Source organism: Sturnus vulgaris, chromosome 1 (genome assembly GCF_052056855.1).
Source record: "Sturnus vulgaris isolate bStuVul1 chromosome 1, bStuVul1.hap1, whole genome shotgun sequence".
NCBI classification, from domain to species: domain Eukaryota; kingdom Metazoa; phylum Chordata; class Aves; order Passeriformes; family Sturnidae; genus Sturnus; species Sturnus vulgaris.
The window spans coordinates 133,428,487-133,453,528 of NC_142243.1; the positions used below are offsets into that span (position 1 = coordinate 133,428,487).

Here is a 25,042-nt window from a genome sequence, read left to right on the forward strand (position 1 = left end):
AGCTCAGGGGTCACTTTATTGCTCTCTGCACCTGCCTGAGAGGAGGTTGTAGCCAGGAGTGGTCTCCTCTTGGAGTAACAAGTAATAGCACAAGAGGAAATGCCCCAAGTTGTGCCAGGGGAGGGTTAGATTCGATATTAGGGAAAAAAATTCTTCACAAAGGGTTGCCAAGCATTAGAACAGGCTGTCTGGTAAAGTGATTGAGTCACCATCCCTGGAGGTATGTAAAGGACCTGTGGCTGTGGCATTTAGGGACATGGTTTAACGGAATTGTAGAATTCTTAAGGTTCGAAAAGACCTTTAAAATGATCAAGTACAACTGTCAACCTAACACCAGCACCATGTTCACCATTAAATCATGTCCTCAAGTGCTATGTCCACACGCTTCTTCAACATTTCCAAGGATGGTGAATCTCAGTTGTGAAGTTGGCAGTACCAGGTTAATGGTTGGACTTGGTGATCTTAGAGCCTTTTCCAACCTAAACTCTTCAATGTTTCTATTTAAATACACCTTCTATAGAGAGGGAAGGTGAAGTGTTTGTAAAAGTCCAGGAAATTATGGTTAATTTAAACAACCAAATGTTTTCCCTGTCATGCTGTCCTCAACTCAGTGAAATTTGTTCCCTTGTCTGTCTTTTTAAAAATGTAATTCTCTGTTTTATTGCTGGCTTTCGGTGGATTTCACAATACTTACAGCAGGATTAGGACCTCATTATTGATTGATACTTAACAATTGGATCGCCTACATGGAGCAATATTAAGAATAATCTGTAGAATTATAATTTTTAAAATCATTCTTCAGGTTTCACTAAATGGGAAAAATACTTGACTAGATATTCAATCTCTGCAGAAATTAGAACTGCCTGAATTAGACCAATAAATGAACAAAAATATCTTTAAGTGCTCATGCCTACAAGTTTTCATCCCTTTACTAGCAAAGTAACACTGTCTGTAACTGGCTGAATTAGGACATGTATTTCTCAATCCTCTTTCTTGGCTATAGATAAAATAGTGACTGCTCCAGCTGCTCTTATGAGCTACTACCACATGCTATGGGTTGTGCCTTGTCCTACACAGTAATACAGAGGAAAAAAAAAATTTAAAAGTGAACCAATGTTCTCCTGTATGCAGTGCTGGTACATGAGTAAACCAGAAACCATGTAATCTAAGGAAAACTAAAGAAACCATGTCTTAAATTTGATTTTAAATACTTTAAAACCCCACAAAACTTCAGTTAAGTTTTTTCCTTCCTGGGAATGATTATCTCTGGGAAATTTGTCGAGCATGTATTTTTACTGTGGGGTAAAGCAGCTTGTAAGCACAGGTCTGGTGTGCCAGGGAATGTCTGTCTGTGGGCAGCCTTTTATTTAGTATCATATCCCTGAGACATACACTTAAAATAGTTTGGAATTTCCAGCTTATTTCTTGCCTTTGGTGCTGGTTTTGTCCACATGCTCCTGTCTTCTTCCATTCTGTGTGAAATGGCCTTCTTGAAGGCAGAGATGAAGATTTTCCTCTATGAGACACACATACACCTGGGTGGGTGTTTGATTTTCTACTGGTGTAGCCCTTAACAGACCTGCAACCTCAGTGCAGTTTGTTGAAGTATGTGATCATATTTTAACAGGCAGAAGACGTGCATTTCTCATATGTACCTTTCTACATACCCCCCTTTTCTATATTTAGTTTCTCTTTTTATTCAAATTTATTCTCTACATTTAATAATACATTCATTTTAATTTGAAGTCAAATCTTAAAGCCACTATTAGAACACAAATGTGTTTAGGAAAATTTCTTCAAGAAGCCCATATATACCTTTAGCATCTGTTAGTGACTTGCTGTGAATTAAAAAGGCTTGAATATGGGTCTCCCTAGAGGTAAAAATACTGTGATGAAATCTCTGCATGTCCTTTGCAGTGGAAGCTTCCTTCTCAATTTGTTTAAGATATTAATGGATGTTAACATTCCTGACTAAAGTCTGTGACCCAGCTGTCTAGAATCCATGTGCCTTTTTCAGATGATGAGTGGTACCTCTGCCAGGTGACACTCCTGGCCCCAGAAGAGGAGCTTCTGTCCTGGGGCATGTACCCGTACCCGTACCTGGCACGCGTCGATCCCGATGCGCGCAAGGGCGCTCTCATCTACCAGCTCGTGGCCCGCTACAGCAGCCATGGAAACACCACCTCTGGCATCACTTACACACTCGTTGCAGGTAGGGCTGGTCTGAACAAAAAGGTACAATTCTCTTTACTTACAGATGTTTCTTACAAGTTCCCATTTTATAATTTCATTGGTAGATTTTTTCCTTGGGGAATCCTTAAAGACCCAGCAAGTAGGAGCTGGAAGTGCTGGTAGTAAAAGCAATGTGGATGGGAATCTTTCTTGTTGCTATTTTCTTTGCATATTTTGAAATGGATGGCAGCTTTACTATTAACTTAAGGCTCTATTTCTTACTCATTCTTATTTCTTTTACACTGTACTGGTCAGCAAAAGAGTGTGAGTGAAAGATAAGGTGAGCAACTGGAAAGCTAAAAAGAAGTGCATACAAGGACATAGGTGGATGAGTTGGGGATAGCTTACCTTGAAATAGTGAAGCCACAAATGTTCCTGCTGTGGGGCTTGTCTCAGAGCAGTTTGTGCTTGTATTGTAGGTGGTGAGGAGCGATTCCGAGTGGATAAGGACACTGGCATTATCATGACGACTGGCTTGCCTTTGACATGGAACAAGGAGTATGTGGTTACTGTGGAAGCCTCTGATGAACATGGCAACAAGAGCCCCTACGCCTCCGTTTCCATCCTGGCAGGCTCCCGACCTCCACAGTTCACCAACATGTCCTACAGTGTATTTGTCCCTGAAAACACTCCAGCAGGAGAAAAGTGAGTTGTGTTTGGTTAGGTGACTCCCTCCATGCAGTCTGAGAGGAGCTTCACAGAGCACAGCAGAGTGAAACTTCTGTGGTTTTACTTCTCGAGGCTAATCATATGCATTTGCCTATTACACTTTAAAAATAATGTTGTGTTTTCTAAAAGAAATTGCACCTCTTCTGATATTTGAGTCTCCAATGTGACATGAGTTTCCATGTATCAGATGTAGTCTGGGTGCTGGAATTATTTTAGTGCTTTTGGGATCTTAGTGCATTCTTATCATGAATTAGAACAGCTAAACTACAGGCTATGCATCTCCTGATGATTTAAACAAATACTTGAAAAATAGTATTTTAACTAACCAGATCTGGAGTTGTTTGTGTCCTGTTTGACTTGTATTTCAATTTCTAGAAAGACAAGTCATTGCCAGACTCTTGAGATAACAGCACCAGTGTGAAGTACAATTAGATAAAGCTTCATCTCCAAGGGGCTCTGCTGTTGCATGAAGAGCAGCTAAGCCAAGAGATGCTGGGGAGATGCTCTCAAGCTGGCTCTGAGTTTATTGTCACTGTTCAGCTACTTGAGAGCAGAATGGGCTTTAAGGGCTCTAAAGAGCAGGTGGAACAGTGCCATAAGGCCTCTAAGGAGCAGGAAACCTCAAAATAAACTGATGACCTAGGAAAAATTGCTGGAGATGTGCCACTAATCCTTAAGAGAGACTGAATGAGAAGGAGGAGGGAAATTTCTCTACTTCCCAAGAGCTTTTAGTGAGATGAGCTAAAAGTGTATTATGCTGGTGAAAGACTGGTGTGAGGGGTGGAGCTTCAAAACATAAGTCACAGTGGGGAGGCAAATATTCCTTTGATGTCCTGCCAAGGTGGACAGCAGGATCTGGAAAGCCCTGTGCTCCATGGGTTTCCCATCCATGTCTAAACCTGTTTTTCTGAATATACAACTACAGAGAAACTCAGAAGTTTAGTAGGTCACTTACTTGTGAATAACTGAGAAACTGGGGGTGAACCAGTAACTGCTGTCATGCGTTTAAAAGGCTAAAATAGGGTAGAAAAATATGTTTTAGTGTTAGTGGGGGTTGAAATGTGTTGTTATTTCAGCACTGCTACGTCACTGAATGAGTTTGGTGAGAGAAGAGGAGGTAGATGGGCTCCCTGTAGCAAAAGGGTTTTCCAGTTTGAATACAAAGCTGAGCCAAGCATTGACAGAGAGTGAGCAAGACATCTTTCCTCACCCTACCCTTCTTCTCTAGCTGCTGAGGAGACAGCTTTTGTTGTTATTGTTTCGAAGCAAAGGTTGTTCTCTGGTTCTTTGCAGAGTAGCAGTTGTTGAGGCAGTTTCTTTCCAGAGCCAGCCTCTTTCCTACACTCTGCTGACAAATCCCTCTGGGCTCTTCCGAGTGAGGCAAGAGAGTGGAGAGCTCAGCCTGACCCACCCCGTGGACTACGAGAGTGAGCACCACCTCTACCACCTCCTCCTGAAAGCCATGGAAGTTGAGAGCACTCTCAGCAGTGTGACTGAGGTACATGGATCTCTTCACGTCCTGCCCATTGTCTGCAATCCTTGGTAGGATTGCTCTGGGAACAGTTACACAGATGGATAACCCAGGAGACTGTGAGGATGCTGTGGAGGGAGGAGGCCTTGGAGAACAGGCAGAAACCTGGGCTGTGATCTGAGTTCACATCTAGGCTCTACAAATACCCCTTGTTGTTACTTTTTGGCTTTGCCTCCCATCTCGGGAGTAGAGGAGAAAACACTTCTCTGTTACAGGAGTAGTGTGAGAAGAATAGCAATAGAAATAGAAAGAGGTGCAAAGATGGGGCAGCAGCAAAAGCACTGACTGTCACTGCAGTGTCCTGAAAGAAGTGCTCTTTTAGCAGTGCAGAAGCTAAAATCCATTCTCAATGTGTCCTTTTTCCTCAGGTCATGGTCCATATCACAGATGAAAACGACTGTTCCCCTGAATTCCAGCGCTCCATCTACAGCAGAGACAACGTTCCCGAAACCATTCCTGTTGGGACGTCTCTTCTGCAAGGTGGGGACCATCCTTTCATTTCAGCCCTGCCACAGACCTGTTAGTTTGTTACCTTTCCCTGTTCTGGCCATGAGGAAGTGCTCTCATCCACAGGCACTGCCTTTGTAAGATGTGGATGGCAGCTTTCCTGGCCGTCTGTGCATGACTTTTAGGTATCCTGGAAGTAGAGTTGTGAGTGTCTTTACATGAGGATCGCTGTATTGTGCCCAAGGAGAGATCCAAGGACAGTTAAAGCAGCTGATAGGAAGTGGCTTAGTGTCCTTTAAATGTTGTAGCTGTCTTTTAACTCATCTGGGTAATCTTTTTGTGTCCCAGAAGCTGCTGCAATTAGTTTTTCTCTTCTTAAGGTGTTAAGAAAAAAACAGGGCTTTTTAAAATGGTCAGCTAGTTTTGTCAAATAGGCATTAATGTTGTATAATTGACTTTCAAAGTGTTAAAGGAAAAATGTTTTGAAAGCCTGTGAACTTATATTTATGGTTGTGGCTTACCAGTCATCATCCCAAGCTTGTTGTTTTTAACATGGCCATGTGTCCCTTCTGTATAAACCCTGAGTGCACAGATGACATTTTTAGAGGCTAAAATAGTATCCTGATAAAAGACTTCAGGGGGTCTGATAAGCCCTGAGAAGTGAATATGTGCCAAAGCAAGACTTAGCAAAAAGACAAAAATGTAAATTTCCCAAAGCTGGAGCTGAGCTCTGCAGGTTGCAGAGGTGATAAGAGGCTTAGCTTCCCTTGTGTAAGGGGGCTGCTTTCTCTAAATATTTTCTAAGAGAGTTCAGAACTTGTAATAATTTTTAGATTTAATTGCTCTTGGGAGGAAAGAAATTGGTCAGAATAACCAAATCTTAAAATTTTCCTTAAAGAGATCCATGTTCTTCTGTCCAGAGGACTTGCAAAATTCCACTTGTGGGAGAAAAATAATGCCCCATGTCTAAAGCAAGCAGAATGTCAAAGCTGTGCAATTGCATTCCATGTTGTTGTCTGGCCATGTGGGGTACATTTCAAGAGAAAGAGCCATCTTAGAAAAGAAAGTGTGAGATGGACGTATAGTGACAGTCAGTGGGAATGGGTGTGTGAAGGCTGGCCTGCTGTAGAAGGGCTGAGCAGGGCTGTTGGTGGCTGCAAGGAAGCTGTACTTTGTGCAGCATGAGACCTGTGCCACTAACTCCGACTGCCAAAGCAAGTATCTCAGGAAAAAAAAAGACAAACAGCTCTTACCCTTGCTGTAGTTCCTTGAGGTGTGGGATGTTGCAGCCTCAGAATGACCCACAAACAAAAATAAATGCAAATATGAGACAGCTTTTTCCATTCTGGGTATGCCTGTAGCTGTTGGTGTCAGTGAAAAAGGTAGTGTGATACATGCTTTTGTTAAAGATGTGGATGATATGAATGCAGGTTTTAGTTATTAGCCACTTTTATTTTAGGACACTTGGAATCTGAAGCACTGAGGGTGCTCTCAGAAGGGTCCTCAGCCTTCAGCTGCATTGCTGTGCCAGCAGAGCATGGCTTGGAACTTTGACTGGCATCTCAGTCAGCTTTTAAACCAGAGTTAGCTTGCACTAATCTAGTTCAGAACATGTGCACAGACAGCACTGAGCTGCTTGTGGCTGGCATATGATCCTTAAAATATCCTTTGCAATGCACACTGGTTTCCAAGATGGAATGAAATGGAGGGGAATAGAATTCCCAGTTGCTATTGGGAAGTAAGGCATGTTTCTGTCTTGTACAAGTAAGCACCACATTCCTTATTTGCCAAAAAACATTTGGGGGAAAAGAAGCATATCATTTAGCACACAGAATGTGTTTTTGTGAGTGGTTACAATGGTTCACTAATAACTGTAGATTAAATCAGAATTTTTCAAATCGAATAAGTTTTTGACGTTCTGCAAGCCTTTCTAAAAACAATGCTTAACCACTGTATTTGACAGATTTAAATCACTGTCATTTTAGTCTTTCTTGAGTTTTTAATTTATTTTGTCTGTCAGTGCAGCAAGAGAGTGATTAACTCTAAAGCCCTTGATTTTGTAGTCTGTTACACACACAAACATTTATTCACAGCAGGATTTGGAGAGATTTTAAACAAAATGTTGCAACCACTCTAAACATCCTTGTAAACAAAGATGAGTAACTTTCCACAGACAGATGTAGTTGACATTTTTTGCAACTAAGTAGAACAGCTCTTCAGTGTACGTTTGAAATCATTATCTGCTCCTTTCCTGTTGTGAGTTATGATTCTGATAGAGATGTGTTATTTCTGCCATCCCTCTGTGGATGATGCTGCAGCAGTTTGCTGGGATGCCCACGCACTGCAATCACTGTTCTGCTTCTAGAAGGCTGTGAGCTACCACAGTGACTGGATCCCATTGGTAGAATAAGGAGTCTATTTATTATCAGTATGGGTACGATGTGAAGCCTCATTGTTAGGCTAGAAAAATTGCAAGGTAGTTGGAGAGGTGAGCTTCTGCTCTTAAAAATCACTTTTGATGCTATGCTGTGAGCTCTAGGTCTTTGTTGTGCCAATTTGCCGCTTCTGAGCAGATGGGACACTCAGCATACTGAATAAACACTTACTAGGGAGGAATGTTTAATCACTCTTGGTACCTTGAAGCACCAGGTAATTAAAAAGGATATAACTAGCTGGCAGCTAATTAAATTTGAACATGGCATTCCTGCAAAGAGCAGGAATCAGTTTATGACTGATACTGTTCAACCAATGTGCATACTGATTGTGTGCTAATTACCAGTGTTGACTGCTATTTGTACAAAGTGTTTTGTGCAGTGCTGGGATCACAGCTCTCTTGCAAATTCACCTGGCTGCGATCAGGTTGGAGCAGAGGGAAGCCTTGTTTTGATTTCTCACTCCCAGCATCCTGCTAAGTTCCCAGACTCTAACCACAAAAAAAAAAAAAGAAACAAACAAAAAACAAAAAACAAAAAACCAAAAAGCTTTTATGGATGAAACAGCCAGTTCTCAAAAACTAGCAAAAAATTAGAGTTGTCTTGGTGGGAAACAGCATAACCACACCTCCTTTGCAGTATGACTGTTCTGTTAAATGTGTTCTCTAATAGTGCTTGCAACAGACTGCGACTCTGGCTCCAACTCTGAGATCTCTTACTTCATCCAGAGCACTGATTTTTCCATCTCACGTCACGGGGTCATCAATTCTAACCAGAGGCTGAACTTTGAGCGAGCAAACCACATGTACGAGTTTGTGGTGATAGCTGTGGATAAAGGACACCCCCCCCGGACGGGGACGGCGTCGGTGCGCATCCGAATGGCCAACGTCAACGACGAGGCTCCTGTCTTCTCCCAGTCCGTGTAAGGCACCTTGAACACCTGCCTTGGCTTTAAAATAGGCTGCTCATACATGTAACCTTAATAGCACTTGGCTAAATGGTCACTTGTTTTGTGCAACTGTAAGCACCAGGGAAATTGAGGGGTGATTTCTATACAGAAAGGCTTTAGGAGTTGGACTTTCATTTCTAGATCGTATATTAAAAAAAAAATACATCATTTGTGATACCAGTATATTGACTTTATATAGAGAGAACAGAATGCATCAAAGACCTATCTATACGGGGAATGATTTTGACTGTGTTGGCTCCTTGGTCTCACAGTGATTTTCCATGCATAAGTAGGTGACAAATAAATATGGTACTTAGCAAACACTAAAACATAATTTTAGCATCAAGAGATTGTAAGTTAATTTCATGAGCCCCTGCTTGTTTAAGACTCCTTTTTCTTTCCTGTCCCTAATCAATACAATTTCTATTCTTTGCACAATTTTGAAGTATGAGCATGTTTTAAATACAAAACATTCATATATTTATTTACAAAATTAGGTACTTTTTTACATTCATCTCTCTAGTATCTGACGCTTTCCATTAATATATAGGAACATAAGAAACACTGCCTGGCAAATACTAGTCCTTTTTCCCAATTTTAGGAGATATATGATCCTATTTTACAGTACAATGTATTATGGTGCATACTGTTATCCTCTGAAGGATCCTTCAAAATTATGTATACCGAAAGTACAGGATTACAATCCTAAAATAAGTACCCTATGTTGAACAAAGAAGACCTAAGTCATATCTTAAACCAGTTTAAGATTCCATGGTTGGATGCCCAAAGCTTTAAAAAACTATTCATAATGAATGCATAGTCTTTCTGATGGTTTAGCATGGTGATGGTTATTCTGATACTCTGTGTGCTGCCATTGCTCCCTTATGTCCATCAGTTACAGGACTTTCCTTTCGGAGGATGCTGGTCCTGGCACCTTGGTGGCTACTGTTCGGGCAGAGGACCCTGATGGAGATGGGCTGCTTTATTTGATTACAGGAGGCAATGAGGAGGGCAACTTCGAGCTGGATAGACAGAAAGGTAAGGAAAGAGGTTTAAGAAAACAGTTAGTTACTGTCTATTCTGTATTGACTTTGCTCCATCTGTATGTCAAAAACCACAAGAAAACACCAAATTTATATAATCCACAAATGGGGGTGTTTTATATTGGTGAGGATTAGATCTTTGATATGATGGTTGTTCTTCAACTATCAGCCAAAACTTGGGACCCTGGTCCAAGGCTGTGCAGACTAAGATGACAGGTTCTTGTGCTTTGCAACCAAAATACAAACTGAGCCAGCAATACAGTGACAGAGAAATGTCATGCTCACTTGATTTTGTGTATTTACGCAGTAAATTAAGATGACACTTTATGTTTCCAAATTCAGGTATCATTAAACTCCGCAGAAACCCAGCACCCAGTCTGAAAGGCCCACAGTACACCCTGAATGTCACTGCCATAGATGACAATGCCTCGGGGGGACCCACTCCTCTCAGCAGTTTTGCTGAGGTTATTGTAGGAGTTAACGACATAAATAACAACAAGCCTGTCTTTAGAGAGGTAAGATGCCTTTCTGCAGATACTCTTCTCCCATCTAAGCTATGACTGGAGTAATAGAGTCTCCATAGCTACTGGTGATTGCTGGTGGGCTGAAGGATCTGTGTGTGCAGAGCAGAATGAACTTGTAAGTGAACAGCAGTCAGCTTTCTTCATAGAGGAAGTGTAAAGTCTTCATTCTCCTTTTTCCTTCCCCCTCCCTTAAAGATTGATTTCTTTGTGTGTATAAGTAATAGCAGTGACTTTCTTCCAAGTTTTTCTCACACCTGCTGGAAAAAAAAATATTGACACTGTGCAGCAAATTCATGTGCCTCTGTGTAATATTTAGGGTCGGATGTTTGGGTGTATTTTTAGTGCGCTTACTACAGTGGCAGCACCTGGGTTCTGGAGAATCAGCCTCCAGGCACGCATGTGCTACAGGTAGAAGCCTATGATGCAGACCTCGGCATCAATGGAGAGGTGAAGTATGGGCTCATGCACCGAGACGGAGCTTCCCTAGGCTTCAGCATTGACCCAGACACAGGTCAGTAGCTTCAGGTTACTGAGAAAAAGTGAAAATGGCATTGTGTTGTAATGAAAATGCTGCTCTAACAGTATGTCCATGTGGGTCCTGCTTAACAATGTAACTGCAGGGTTAGCTGTGGCAGTTTATAGGGTAAACTCTGGAAAATGCTCAGGGTATGTAAATAGCCATGCACTTTAGATTAGATTAGATTAGATTAGATTAGATTAGATTAGATTAGATTAGATTGGATTAAGGTTGTAGTGATTCAAATCCAACCTGGCCTTGAACACTTCTAGGGATGGGGCTTCCACTGCTTCTCTGGGCAACCTGTGTTGGGCAGTGTCTCACCACCCTCACAGTAAAGAATTTCTTCCTCATCTAAACCTGTTCTTCCTCAGTTTAAAGCCATTACCCCTTGTCCTATCACTACATGCCCACAGACCCTCTCCAGCTCTTGTGTAGGCCACCTTTAGGTACTGGAAGGTGATGTAAGTTCTTCCTGGAACCTTCTCTTCTCCAGGCTGAAAAATTCCAATTCAGTTTGTCTTCACAGGAGAGATATTCCAACCCTCTGATCATCTTTATGTCTCTCCTCTGGATTCATTCCAACAGATCCACATCCTTCTTATATTGGGGGCCCCAAATACAAATTAAATAGGGAAACAAGCCACAGTTCAATAAGAAGATAGAAATGTGTTCTGTATCACTTACCTTCCTATTTGGATCATGGGTAGCTATAAAAGTGCAGAGCAGAAAGTGTGATTTTTACAGGTTAAGTTTATTCTTCCCTATAATGTGGCCACAATTTATTTCTCATCTCATGCACAAATAGGAGATCCAGTGCACTGCAGGCAAAACCCTCATACCAGAACAGGGCAATGATGTCTTAATATGTGATTTATTTCAAATGAAGATGTTCTATACTTGTTGATGTTTCTATAGTCAAAATAGGAAAATGGGATATTGTTATGTCCAGGACTGTGTAGGAGACTGGAAGCGACTACAACAGAGCTGAAGAGCTGAGCGTAGCAGAGCAATAGGTCTAGAAGTAGCCTCAAAAAGGCCAGTTTGAAATCTGCTAACCAGAAGAAAATAGCTGAGGTAGGGAGAGACTTGATTAGTAGGGAGGAAAACTTGAAGATTTAGAGAAAATTGTTTGATTTATCCACTATATGATTTTACCCAATTTTAATCTGTTCAATGAGGCAGCCTCCAACTCCTGTAGCAGAGGTCGCTTTGGTCACATCATTTGTGTTCTCTGTGGTGTGACTCTTCCTCGAAGTAATAATGAGCTGGTTCAGTTACTTGGACGACCACTGGAGTAAACCTTAGGAGGCCCTTCTGTGAAAAGGAGAAATTCCTGTGCTCCTGAGCCATGAGATAACAAGATATTCAGACTGAGCTTCTTACCAGGGCAGCAGGAGAAAGGTGACATGTGACATGTGAGGAGAGACAGGAGAACTGGAGATGGTCTGGTCCAAGACATGCCTTGCAGGGTCAGTGAGGATCAAGCTCCAGGGTTGTACTGGGTGCCGTCAGAGCTTCCTTTTGCACAGGAGATGTGCAGATTCCTCTCTGCAAATTCAGTCCTGAGGCTGCGACAGGAGGTGACAGGCAGGCAGCACAGGAGGTGTCTGTGTTTGCAGGAGCCATCACCACCACGCAGAGTTTTGACCGGGAGGAGCAGCGGGAGTACACTCTGTGTGTCACTGCCACGGACCAGGCGCAGGAGCCGCTGATCGGTGTGTGCCAGGTCACCGTCCTCATCGCGGACGTCAACGACAACGACCCCAAGTTCGAGAACAGTCGCTATCAGTGTGAGTGCTACCTTGTCCCACTACTGCCACATGAATCTTGTCAGAAGGTTATTCCTCGTAACAGCAGTCAGCTGGTTAGGTGACCAGTCTTCCTTTGTTGCCCACTAAGCCAGTTACTGTTTAACCCATCATCAGTGGAAATGTGCAGAATTAACCAGTCCTCTTTAGTCATTCCAGTTATCTTAAAACATTGACATAATTCACTCCTACAGATGAGGCAGATCTGATCCCTTCTCTTTGCAGCTTTTCTCTGCTCAGCTCTTTTCCACACTGAATTTTTATTTGATGTCCCAAAACAAAACATGACATCCTAGCTGGAAAATCATCAACCCTGACTAGAATACAATTGTCATCTGTGTCTCTGTAGCACATCACCTCTGTTTGAATAGACTGAAGTGGCATTTATGTTATGTCAAGCAGCACAAAATCCTTGGTTTCTAGGCTGCCTTTGGCTGGGAGCCAGTGCCTGTTGTATCTGTCCTGCTGAGCTAGATTTTCCCATTTGCCCCGGTGCCATTCCCTTTTTCATCCCCACATGACATGCTTTACATCAGTCTTTTGTTTAATTTGACTTGAGGCTTCTCCAGTAGAATCCTGCATTTCATTACCCTTGGACTCTCTACATTTAATGTCATCCCCAAGTCATGAGCATTATCTCTAGTTGTTGGATTAGAACAGGTCCTTCCTTGAAAAATTGCTTGAAAGTGAAAAAAAAAAGTGTTGCTGATATATCTGCCAACAACTTCATTTTGGAAATTTTTTGCCACTTGTGTGGAAAGGTCATGGAGGGCAAAGCAGTGACCAATGCCTTATTAAAATGAAGATGGCTTATAAGAAAATTGTCTTTAACATCACAGATGCCAGCATTTCAGAAGGATAAATTGGGTGTTTATATTTTAGGACTTTAACATGCTGGGAAATGAGCTAAATATACATCCACACTTCAGAGTTATGTACAAGGACAGAAGGAAAATTGTGTTGCACCTTTTAAAGAACCTTGTATTGACTAATTCTAAGCACCACATACATTAAAATGTGTAGATTTGGAATGGTCATTTCTACATTCTTACCAGCGTCTTCTGCAAGTCTGGCCAAAGCAACACTGAGAAGTTGAATAGCAATGATCTTTCTGGAGAGAAATATTTTTGAGCACAGCAGGCAGCTGAGGTAAAGGTAGTGTTTGTGCAAAGATTAACCTTTCTATTCTATACCATGATACATGTCCTTCAGGTGAAACTGCCCATGATTTTTCTTTTTCAAAAGCTGTGAAGTTGAGAGGTTGCATTTATAATTATGGTGGCTTCAGCACTTCTGAGGAACAGGCAGATATTTTTTCTTTTTCGTGAACAGAGTACCAGCAAAGGTTCTGAAGCAAAGGCAGCTTTTTGAGATGACAAAACTGCAGATAATGAGGGCACGTTATGCCCAGCACTTTCCCAGCATCTCTACATAAGTAATCAATGCTTGAACGTCACAGAATTAAAAATAGCTTCTTTCCTAACAAGATCAAATGCCATTAGTCATAGGTTTCTATTCGTCCTGGAAACTGCTGGTTCTTTACTCTCAGAACTAGGATGTTGGTCAAATTCCTGATTTAGCCATGCATCTTATCATCTGTCTGCAAAACAGACATTAAAGAAATGCTTAACTGTAGTAGGGATGGCACAGTAAATGTTAAAGTTGTATCAGCAGCAAGCAAAGCACATGAAATGAGAGTACCACCCTTCCAAGTAACTTTGTCTATTTTCTTACAATGCAATTTAACAGATTTTGAATGCTAAAGACAGCATAAACACACACACATAAAAGCATAAACACAAAAAAAGAGTATTTTACAGTGTTTTTTTGGCAGTTAATTCAATTTTCATTAATCTATCTTAGTGCTGGTAAATCTCTTGTGAGATTAGCTTTGTCTGTTACTGACATGCCAGAGACAATTAAATGACACAGGGATGAGTGAAGCCAATTAAATCTCAAATTATTGTTCATGGAGCAAGTGGTTGCTGTTGTTTAAACTTGTACTGCTCCACTACTACAGACTGTAGACGTTTAAGAAGACCAAAACACAAAATATGACCACTCCATAAGTAGCATGCAGTTCTGATTATCCCACCTCAAAAATGCTAAAGGAGACACATGTAAGGGAGATCAAAGGTATCAAAATTTCTGAACAAGACATGAATTAACAGTCTGACTGAGTTGCCTAAACCCAACTGCAACAGCCTTCCCACTGTCAGTTTTAATACACTGAGCTGATGGAGTCTTAGTATAAGGAAACAGCTCAAAAATATAATCAGGCAAGTACACATAGCTAGGAGGAAATGGGACTGGATGGCTGAGGACAGAGGGAAGAACTGGACCAAAAATCAATGTAATGTAAAGACTACTGTGAAAGAAAGACAGCTGGCAGGGACGTGATAGCTTCATATAAAACTGTGCCTCACAGAAGTGGAGGGAAGCAGGAAATGTCTGCTTATGATTTCCCATCATTTGGTTGGTGTCTCTTCTAGAAATCAGGTTTTAGGAAGACAAAATTAATTACTCTTCTGTGCAGTGGGCTCTTCAAATGTGTGACTTTGCTATCAGATTTTTAGATGACAATTATCTGAGCAGGTTCAAAGAAGGATTGGTGTCTCTAGAACTATGGGGAGAAAGACAGGTGGATTTCTGGGAACAGGGAGTGAAACCTAAGGAAAGGGCATAAAATGAGCTTGTCCTGAGCAGCTTCTCCAAAGCACTGGTGGGGTTGGAGACATCTTTGCTGTGACCTGAGTCTTTATGCTTTGCAATTACCTAGTGCCTCCCACTGGCAGCGCTGCCAGCACCACTCATAGTCAAGATTAATTCAATTCACACAGAATTCCCTTTGGTGCCAGCCTGTTTTTATCATCAGCTGAGCCCAGCAGGCTGGGCTGTGACCTGAAGCAGGGGGCATGGAGCCACTGTGGGGCTTGCCAGTGGATGGGCACAAGTGCTGGCAGCAGCAGTGTCAGTAAATCTGCATCACCTGCAGCTCACTTAACAACTCAGCATGGCACGGGAGAGGGAAGGGGAAGCTAAAAGAGGACTACAGACACTGTTGGTGACAACACTTTATAACCTGCCTCACTGCAGAAATCTTTAATCTCTCATGAAGGCAACAATGATATTTTACAGGGGTATTTCTTTACAAATACAGCCTGATAAACCAGAGCAGACCTGCTGACAATACTTCTGTCTTTTCACAGACTTCCTTAGTGAAGACACTCCAGTGGGGATGAGTTTCCTCCGAGTTGCAGCTCACGACAGTGACCAGGGTGTGAATGCTGCTGTCACATACTCAGTGTTAGAGCATCAGCTGGAATACTTCCAGATCAACCCCAGCACAGGCTGGGTGTATGTGAATTGCCCACTACCCCAGGTAATGTGAGACTCCAAACCCTCAAATCCATTGCAGAGGGTTAACTGCAATCCCTTGGTTTGTACAAAATGGTTTTCAAGCGTCCTCTGTGTTTGTTTGGCAGGCAATGCGCATTAGCCGCTACATTGTAGCGACAGATGGAGGGAACAGGAGCAGCACGGTGGAGCTGACGGTGACTGTCACCAGTGCACTGAGCCAGCCACCCCGCTGGGAGCAGAGCACATACTGGGTAACCATCCCCGAAAACACCATTCGTGACACCAAGATTGTGGTATGTTCAAAGCATGATTTCTTACCTCCCTCTTAATTTCCACTTCCTTCCTCTCTTGTGCTCCAAGTCAGGAGTACGTGGATGCCCGCTCTGCAGCCTCACTGCGTTGCACTGTCCCTTAGGAGCCTTTACTACTGTGTACTCATTAAATTTGTCAGGTGCACCTGCCACAGAATAGGCTGCCATTTCAGCTGGCAGCAGTTTTCCCAGTGAATTCTTGCACAAATGGCCCTCAAGGTGTGCTTGTACAGGAGCAAGGCTTGTGTGCTGCCAGAGAAGGAAATTCTTCAATGTTCCCACCAAGAGCCAGCTCCTCACTCCTCCATCCTCAGTGGGCTGTGCTACCTGCTTGTGTCTTTCCTAAAGCTTTTCTCAGTTCAGCACGAGAGCATGCAGTGACATAGTTTGCTTCAGACTCTTCTAACTCAAAAAAATTCCTTTTTAACTCATAGAGACTTAGTCTTTAAGGACGGTGCCTTCTGTATATTGCTGCATCATTCTTGCTTTCCTCCTCCTGTATGTAATATTCAAGCACTTGCAAAAAATTTAGGGTTAGGAGTTTTTTCTTCTGTAACTTGCTGGGTAAAATGTACAACTCACTGAAGAAAGGATCTCCTTATGGGCCAGCTTTGCTTTGGAAGGACAAGAGAGGAGAGATTTCTTTTAGCTATGCTGGAGCTCTGGCTTGGCACATTTACAGGCAGATAAATTTCCTGTTGATTTAACACTTGCATCAAATCTAGATCTTGTAAAATAAGACTCAGCTCTGTAAATGTTTCTGTTTTATCTGTTACCCAAGTCATACAGGCATGTGTGTTCTTGGAGAACATACACGTATGTATGCTTCTGCCATATAACTGAACACGTAACACTTGCAGCCCTGTGCTTCATGAATGTATGTGGTGGCTCTTTTCTTCTTCAGACCATCAAAGCCACATCCCCTCTTGGTGATCCCAGGGTTACGTATAATCTGGAGGAGGGTCAAGTTCCAGAGACTAACATGCCAGTTCGTTTCTATCTGAAGCCAAACAGAGCTGATGGATCTGCTTCTCTTCTAGTCGCTGAACCACTTGACTTTGAGACAACTAAGTTTTTCACCCTGACAGTCCGGGCACAAAATGTAGCAATGACTCCTTTAGCTTCCTTTGCCACTGTTTATGTGAATATAACAGGTAAGCTTTGCTGCTGTTCAAAACAATATTCTTATTATTTTTAGTATAATGCCACGAATTAAGGTAACATCCGTGAAATGCCAAGCCACCTCAGAATGCTTTGTACATTTCTATACTGTAAAAAGTTCTGCAGTCATTAATAAAGGTCTGCCTGAGACAATTCCTAAGTACAACTATCAAATGTGGAGATGTGATAGTGCAAAAATGGGCTGTCTGAATGTTTAGGCAGCACTCGTGCCTGGTTCTGTAAAGGTAATTAGAAAGATTTTCTTTCAAAAGGAGGAGAAATCTAGTACTTGTTCCCGAGCTATTGAAAGGAGATGAGTATTACTGGAAATAGTCTGTGCTATAGAAAGAGAAATAGCCCATATAGGCTGGGTTTATTTTGGATATCTGTTTAGGGGGTTTTGTTACGTTCAGAGTTTTCCATTGCATACTGAGATTACAGCTACAGAAACAAAATTGCAAGGATCCTTATGACAAGTGAAATTTTCAAAAATTTGATCCAAACCTCCTTATAGTAGGATCTTTTCATAAGGCTCTGTTCCAGTAGATTCACATAAAACTATAACTCTGATATTAATCGCTGCTTTTTGCAGGATTAATGGAGTTACTTTATTTAGGCAAACATTCAGATGAAAATATGAATAAATGGAGTCTCCAGCAAAAATATTTGTCTTGTCCACTACCCTGGAAATGAGAATGGGGTAGTAATTTGAAAGGGAATCCAACTTTACTGCTTCACTTTATAACGGCATTGTCCTGTCTTTCACAATCCACCAATGCAAAACCCCTTCAGGCTGTAGAGCAGAGTCTGAGCCTCATGGTAGGTTATGGACTCTATCCCAAAATGTTTTTCCTGTAGTGCAGTTATTGGTACCAGAATTTGGCAGAAACTTCATTGTGGTCGCAAGAAAAAATCCTTTTTCAGTAACTTTGCTGTGAATGAAAACCCTCCTGGTCCTCGCATTTATGGACTTAGTATATCTCTGGTCAAATCATTAGCCAGTACCTCAGCTGGGATTAGGCCACTGTCTCCCAAAAACTGCCCAATGTCTATAAAATGTCTCCTGACTGCTACCATGAGAATGGGAAAACCCAGAGCAGGATTGCTTATTACTATGAACAATGTACATTCTTCCTCCAAGCAAAATACAACTGCAGGGGAGAAAAACCAAAGCACAGTAAACAAAAATGTCTTCAAATATTTTCTTACCATGATCCTCATCACCTCCTTTTTCAGATGTCAATGATAATGTTCCATTCTTCATGTCTTCTAACTACGAGGTGTCTGTGCCAGAAGGAGCTGATGTTGGCACATCTGTGGTTCAGGTCTTAGCTATGGACTTGGATTCTGGCCTGCATGGAGAGGTTTGACCTTAATCCAGTTCTTTTCCTCACAATACTCAAGTGGTAGTATTGTAATTAGTGAGAATGTGCAGTCAGCAGATGGCAGGGTAATGAGCCACCAGCACTTCTTACAGCACTTGTCAAACACTTGTCTATCTTTTGGATGATGTTTTATCACATGGGATGCAGGCAGAGAAGATGCTGTTCGTGATCTCAGGGTCCTGCAGCGTGGCAGCTCATCCTGATCCAGCAATTATGACAAAGCACTGCTGCAGGATTCTCAGGGCTGCTCTCAAGACAAGTGCATGTGGCTGCAGGACATGTTTCCAAACTCTTGCCTCTTTAGCTCATTTTTAAATTGACCATTAGTGATTATTGTCAGTTATTCACAGCCATTTAAATATAGTCGATTAAATACCATCATTGGCCATCATAGTAATAATGACCCAGCCCTAGGAAAAAGCAGAATTAGGAAGGGAATTGCTCATTTTCTTTACATTTTCCTGAGTGATTTCTAAAAATCCTACTAGCTCTTCTGTGAAGAAACTCTAGCTAGTGGAGATCTGCTCTTCTGGAACTGTCATTTTTCAGCTTCTGAAGAGTAACCTGTGTGTAAAACAGTGGTGGTGCTCTAGGCATGACTTGGGGGTGGGGATGGAAATGGTGTTTTTTCAGAGAATGACCTTTATTAAACAGAAAAACGTGAATATCTTTCATTGGTGGAAGTTTTCATTTATGCAGTCTTGTTGAACAGGATCCAAATTATTAGGGTTTTTTTGGTGTTGTGGTTGTTTGGGTTGGTTTTGGTTTTGGTTTTTTATTGTTGGGTTGTTGGTTTTTTTTGAGATCAGAAGTACAGTGGATTACTAGAAGCTGAGGAGACACCAGGGAAAATGCCAGTCCATACATTATCTCTCTTTCTGTTATTCATGATCTTTCTTAACTGCTCCCACTGGCCACTGTTGGAGATTAGATATTGGGTTTGATGGGCCTTGATATCACTAGTACAGATGTTCTTCCGTTTGAGAATTCTGCACTTTTTACATCCAAATGAGCAAACGACTTAGAAAAATTGTGTTCAGATGATCTGCCTTTCCTCAGAGTGTTGCTACTTTGGATACAGAACCAGGTGGCTACTGAGGAAGGGGGAGGTCACAGCACTTGGACATACAAATGAAAATTGAAAATGTTTTAACTATTTCCTTTTTAGGAAACTAAAAACTTATGTTTTAAACGTTTTAACTATTTCCTTTTTAGGTTCACTACTTAATATTGAAAGATGCTAATGAGGATTATCAGTTCTTCACCATTGAACCTGAGACAGGAATTATTTCCACCCAGGCATCTTTTGACAGAGAGAAAAGAGCCTCTTACTTGATTGAAGTTCAATCTCAGGACTTATCAGAATCTGCTAGACCTGGTGTTCATGGGCAGCCCAACACAGGTAAGTAAGAAGGAATTCTATATTGGGCTTTTTAACTTTCATAGGCTTGCCAGGTATGTCCACCTCTGCCATTTCTGCTCCGTGTGTTCCTCTTGCCTCTCCTTCTTAGACACAGCCTACGTGAGGATTTTTGTCAGCGATGTGAATGACAACGCTCCAGCATTTCCTCAGTCAGTGTATGAGGTCAGCATAGATGAGGACAAGGACGTTGGAACTCCTGTTGTGACAGCAACAGCAAATGATGAAGATGAGGGTGAGTGGACCCTGCATGTTTTTAAATGTCCATTTAGCGTTAACATGTGTTTGTGTCTTCATGGACAAGCAGTTGTCTGCATTCAGGAGACAATTCCACAATTCAAACATTTGTAAAAGTGGGGAGAGAAGTTCTGTGCTCATGTGAATATTTTCTTTAATTAGGTGCTCAGGCTTGGAGTGCAAAGGTAAGTGAGCTGGCAATGTCTTTGGGGCAGAATGGAATCACCTGGAATCACAACACTGCTGTAACTTTATACTCACTCTTTCTGGAGCACATTTTGCTGACTCCTGTGATTTCCAGATCTCCCTAGGACTCAGTTCTATTTACCACTATTGTAAGAATATCAAATGTGTGCTTTTTGGTGTTTGTGGGTTAAATACACTTGTGGAAGAATCTGACAAACAGTGGAAAATGTGGGATGACATGGCCAGAAATTAAGTCAGGAAGAAAGGGAAAGTCAGACCTTCCATTTGGGCTCATACTGACACCAGCTGTGATGGTGTGAAGCTGCCCCTACAGTCTGGTGAGACTAGATGGGCAGAGCCAGTCCAACAGCCTGTGCCACTAGTCAGTCCTTGTCTTTGCATTTTGTTTACTTTTGTGAGCTGATCCAGCTCAACTTGCCCAAATCTATTGATTAAAAGAAGGCCAGCTGGTGACAGAGCCCAGATGAGAACCAGAGGAATGTGCTGCTGGGAGCAGGTGAGAGCTGGCTGTTCCTTTCTGTGGCAGTGCTGCATTGCCTGTGCCTCTTAGTGCCCATAAGGGAGGTGTAAAGAGGCCATTTGAAACCAGCTGCTGCACTTGGGAGAATTTGACTATAGCTGCTAGCAAGTGATGCTCAAACTCTTGCTGCAAATGTAGCCGAGTCCTTCCAATCACTAATGTGGAGCCCAGCCTTTTCCCTAGCCATCCCTACTCCTCTTGTCTTCTCATCCACAGCTGACTCACAACTTAAAAAGCTGAATATTCTTTGCCCCTAGCAGTTCACTTATTTAATTTAGGAAATGACTTTTTATAGTGGAATGCAATGTTTTTTTACCTTTCCAAATAAGTAAGCAGGAAGCACTAAACTTGTTGTTGTTTCTAAAAGTTTTGTTGTTGTTCCTAAAAGTTTTGCAGCAATCAAACAACTGCTGTTGCAGGCGGAATTTTCTAAGATTAATTCTTGCTCGAAATGGAGGACTTATGTTATATTTTAGCACCACCCAGTGGTTTAAAAAAAATAAAGGAATAGTAGCATTTGAAATGAAAGGCTTAGGAAACATTAAGTAAAAATAACTTCTTATATTTTCATTGTATGTTACTTTATTATTGGCAAATGAATGCACAATAATTTGGAGGCACACAATTTCTCCATTATCAATCAACAAGTGCTTGTCTGTGTCTGTAAATTATATTTGTAAATATAAATGCAAACCTAGCCTCCCATCTACCACACAGAAAACCTTCAAATTACATACAGAGGTCGTTCTGTGTATGTTCTTATGTTTTATCTCACACACATACACACACACACCACAACAGTCTGGGCAAATAAGGTTTCTCTTGGATACAGGTCCATTGTGCATAGCTGGATTGAGCATTCATAGAGTGAACAGGGGGCAATTGTTTCTTTCTCTTATAGGTGCAAATGCCAAACTAAGGTATCAGATCACTTCAGGAAATGTGAAGGGGGTTTTTGATGTGGAACCTGAGATTGGAACTGTCTTCATTGCTCAGCCTCTGGATTATGAACAAGAACAGCATTATGAGCTGCAGCTTGTAGCTTCTGATGGAAAATGGGAAAACCACACTCTTATCATCATCAATGTTGTCAATAAGAATGATGAAGCACCAGTCTTCACTCAGAATGAATACCAGGGCAGTGTCTTGGAGGAGCTCACAGATCTGCCCATACTTGTCCTAAAGGTAAAGCAGTTTCCACAGAGCAGGGCAAAACCTGCTTTGTTCAGCTCAATCCCATCCATGCACACAAATCCAAAAAGATAGTTATTTAGGGTGAGTGAGGCCTGGTGTTAAGAATTAGCTAGCAACTTTCTGTAAAGAATAGAATAAAGTAAGCCTGGTAATTTTGCATGTTGGACTTGCTCTCTTGACCAACATAAATAACACTTGGTTTTCATCTTAAGGGTCATTTCCAAACTGATTCTGAATTTATGTGATTCAAAGTATTGAAAAATGTGATAACTTCCCTTTACAAAGAAGATTTGGCACATTTTGAGTAACTGTATAAGCACAGAATAGTTGGCATGTGTACATCATGCATGTAACAGTTAAATTTATGGTACCAAATAAACATTACCAGAGATTGTTCTTTGACTTCAGCTGAATCATCTTCATGATTTTGTTGTTAGAGCAGTTCTTGGTAGGCCCAACCAGCAATCTCCCAAACAATCCCTGGATGCAAATCAGGAGCTGGGAGTACTCTCTGGCCTGGGCTGAATATCAGCTTGGAGATATGGGCTGTTTTCACAGCAGTCTCTTCACTCAGACAGAATCAGCCTCTGCTTGCCTTTGTATTCCAGTGCCAAAGAATTTCACAAGAAATATTTGCTCAGCAGAACAGTTATTATTTTCACTTGATTCTTCCTACAGTTTTTTTCTCTTTCCAAAATATACTGGGGAGGAAAATGTATTAGTCTGTCAAAATGTCCTCTTTTTGTTTCTCTAGGCTGTGTGTGATGTTTATTGAAAGAGTACTTGAATGACTCAAACCAATAGATGCTGGCTGTTAAAATGCACGCTATTCATTTAGCCTGCACTGCAGTAGCTGCCGTCAGTAAGAGACCTGTGATTTCCCCTTTTCTTTAAACATAAACACTTGCCTGCTGTGGCTTGTTCCAGGTTTCTGCAAAGGATCCCGACCAGGCAGCAGATCAAAATGCCATTAACTATTCCCTGCACGGACAGGGAGCCAGCAGCGAGTTCAGCATCGATGAGAGCACAGGTGAGATCAGCGCACACAAAAGGCTGGACCGAGAGAAGCGATCGATGTGGCGCTTCCTCGTTCTTGCGACGGATGAGGGCGGAGAGGGACTGACCGGCTTTGCAGATGTCATCATAGAGGTGAGGGACGTGAACGACAATGCACCCCTTTTCCTCTGTGTGTCGGACGGCTGTTTCACAGGCCACATCCCTGAGGACTCTCCGGCTGACACTCCTATCATGGAAATGACAGCAGTGGACCTCGATGACCCCAAGGCTGGCATAAATGCTGTGCTGACATACAGGATCATTCAGAACGTCAAAAACGAAATTAATTTGAACTTGTTCTCCATTGATTCAGTTAGTGGCACCATCTCTACAGTGCTCGGGTCTCTGGACCGTGAGAAGGAAGACAAGTACCTAGTGGTGGTTGAGGCCAGAGATGGAGGAGGGCTCACTGGGACAGGCACAGCCACGATTGTGGTGACTGACGTAAATGATCATGCTCCAGTCTTCCTGCAAAGCATTTACACAGCATTCGTCTCTGAGAATGCAAGTATAAACTCTGAGGTGGTGGTGGTGTCTGCTGTGGACAGAGATGAGGGAGAAAACGCCATGGTGACGTTCAGCATCATTGATGGGGACAATGACCACAAGTTCTCCATAGAGACAGATGAAGTCAACAACTGTGGGTTTATCCGACTACGCAAACAGATTGACTTTGAGAAACCTCATGAGAGGGTGTTCAATTTGACTGTGAAAGCAGAGGACATGGATTTTTTCAGCATCACTCACTGTGTGATCTATGTGGAGGACTCGAATGATCATGCTCCTGTCTTCTATCCCCAGTTCTATGAAGTGGCTGCACTTGGGGAAGATGTACCAGTTGGTACCAAAGTTATTCAGGTTTCTGCTGTGGACTTGGATTCTGGCCTGAATGGGAGGGTTTTTTTCCACCTGTTAAATAAGTCTGATCCAGGTGGCCAGTTCTCTTTGGATAGTGATGGATGGCTGATGGTTGCAGGATTGCTGGATCATGAGACAGTGGCTCAGTACCAACTAATTGTGATTGCCACTGATATGGGACAGCCCCCTCTGACTGGCAGTGCCACTGTTTTGGTGACTCTGCAGGATGTAAATGACAATGGGCCAGAGTTCGAGGCACACTACAACCCGGTGGTCTGGGAAAACACAGCTTCTCCACAGGTTGTCCAAATGAATGAGAGCTCCACACTGCTGTATGCCAAGGATCGAGACACTGCTGTGAATGGAGCACCTTTCTCCTTTCGCCTTCTCAGTGACCTCGATAGCCTGACCAGCTTCAGCTTGCAGGACTTCCACAATGGAAGTGCCATGCTCACTGCACTGCGTACCTTTGACAGGGAGGTGCACAAGGCCTTCTACCTGCCCATCCTGATCACAGACAGCGGGATGCCACCCATGAGCTCCACCAACACACTGACCGTGAACATCGGGGACCAAAATGACCACCCTCATTCTGCTGGCTACATGGAATGTCTCATTTACAGCTATGATGGTAAATCACTCCCTGATCTTTGCTTCCAAGCGTGACATAAGGCCAAAAGAGGCAGCATTAAGTTTTACAGGAGGACTCTGTCCTGTTCCACATAAGCTGATAGTGGAGTTACTACTGAAGTTTGCTTAAACCCCAACAGAGAGCAGTAGGTATGTGGGGCACAGGACTCTGTGCTACTTATTTGTGGAAGAAAGTGAGCCAGCCTTGAAGAAGGAGCATAACTGGCTACTTTACTTGGCACCTTTCTGTCAAACTTGAGTAATGGTGTCTTGGTTTCAGATAAAATTTTTCAGCAGCATTAACATATCAGGGGAGGAAAAAATTACTAAAGTTCATAATGTTGTTGAGAAATGATGAGTCTGAATGCTGAGAACCTTCTGTCCCTCCTTAAACTTTTTTCCTTCTCCAGACTGAATTGAATTTTAGTGAATACACCTAAACTGAACTTATATGTAAACTGCTGAAACATTCATCTAGGTCTTCAGGTGAAAAATACTGTTAGGGAGGAATTTTCTGTGAATGCCACCTGCACGCAGTGTGGGAGAAG

The 25,042-nt window shown here is 42.2% G+C and overlaps 1 protein-coding gene across 3 annotated transcripts in view; it reads left to right on the forward strand.

Annotated features, from left to right (window-relative positions):
• Positions 1–795: 795 nt before the first annotated feature.
• Positions 796–25,042, forward strand: part of LOC106860693 (neural-cadherin-like) — a 44,193-nt gene continuing 19,946 nt past the window's right edge. The window contains exons 1-17 of one of the 3 annotated variants that reach the window (XR_015808033.1): positions 796–2,212; positions 2,652–2,877; positions 4,195–4,399; positions 4,801–4,912; positions 7,984–8,233; positions 9,156–9,298; positions 9,646–9,818; positions 10,170–10,338; positions 11,967–12,137; positions 15,365–15,537; positions 15,641–15,808; positions 16,731–16,980; positions 18,224–18,351; positions 19,588–19,774; positions 19,884–20,027; positions 21,658–21,941; positions 22,878–24,495. Coding sequence is in view for 2 of the 3 variants with exons in the window: in XM_088177384.1 (XP_088033510.1) it covers positions 2,083–2,212; positions 2,652–2,877; positions 4,195–4,399; positions 4,801–4,912; positions 7,984–8,233; positions 9,156–9,298; positions 9,646–9,818; positions 10,170–10,338; positions 11,967–12,137; positions 15,365–15,537; positions 15,641–15,808; positions 16,731–16,980; positions 18,224–18,351; positions 19,588–19,774; positions 19,884–20,027; positions 21,658–21,941; positions 22,878–24,495 (4,531 nt within the window). In the remaining variant the exon portion in view is untranslated. The remainder of the gene's footprint in view (positions 2,213–2,651; positions 2,878–4,194; positions 4,400–4,800; positions 4,913–7,983; positions 8,234–9,155; positions 9,299–9,645; positions 9,819–10,169; positions 10,339–11,966; positions 12,138–15,364; positions 15,538–15,640; positions 15,809–16,730; positions 16,981–18,223; positions 18,352–19,587; positions 19,775–19,883; positions 20,028–21,657; positions 21,942–22,877; positions 24,496–25,042) is intronic. The other 2 variants (XM_088177384.1, XM_088177383.1) reach the window with 2 other exon arrangements.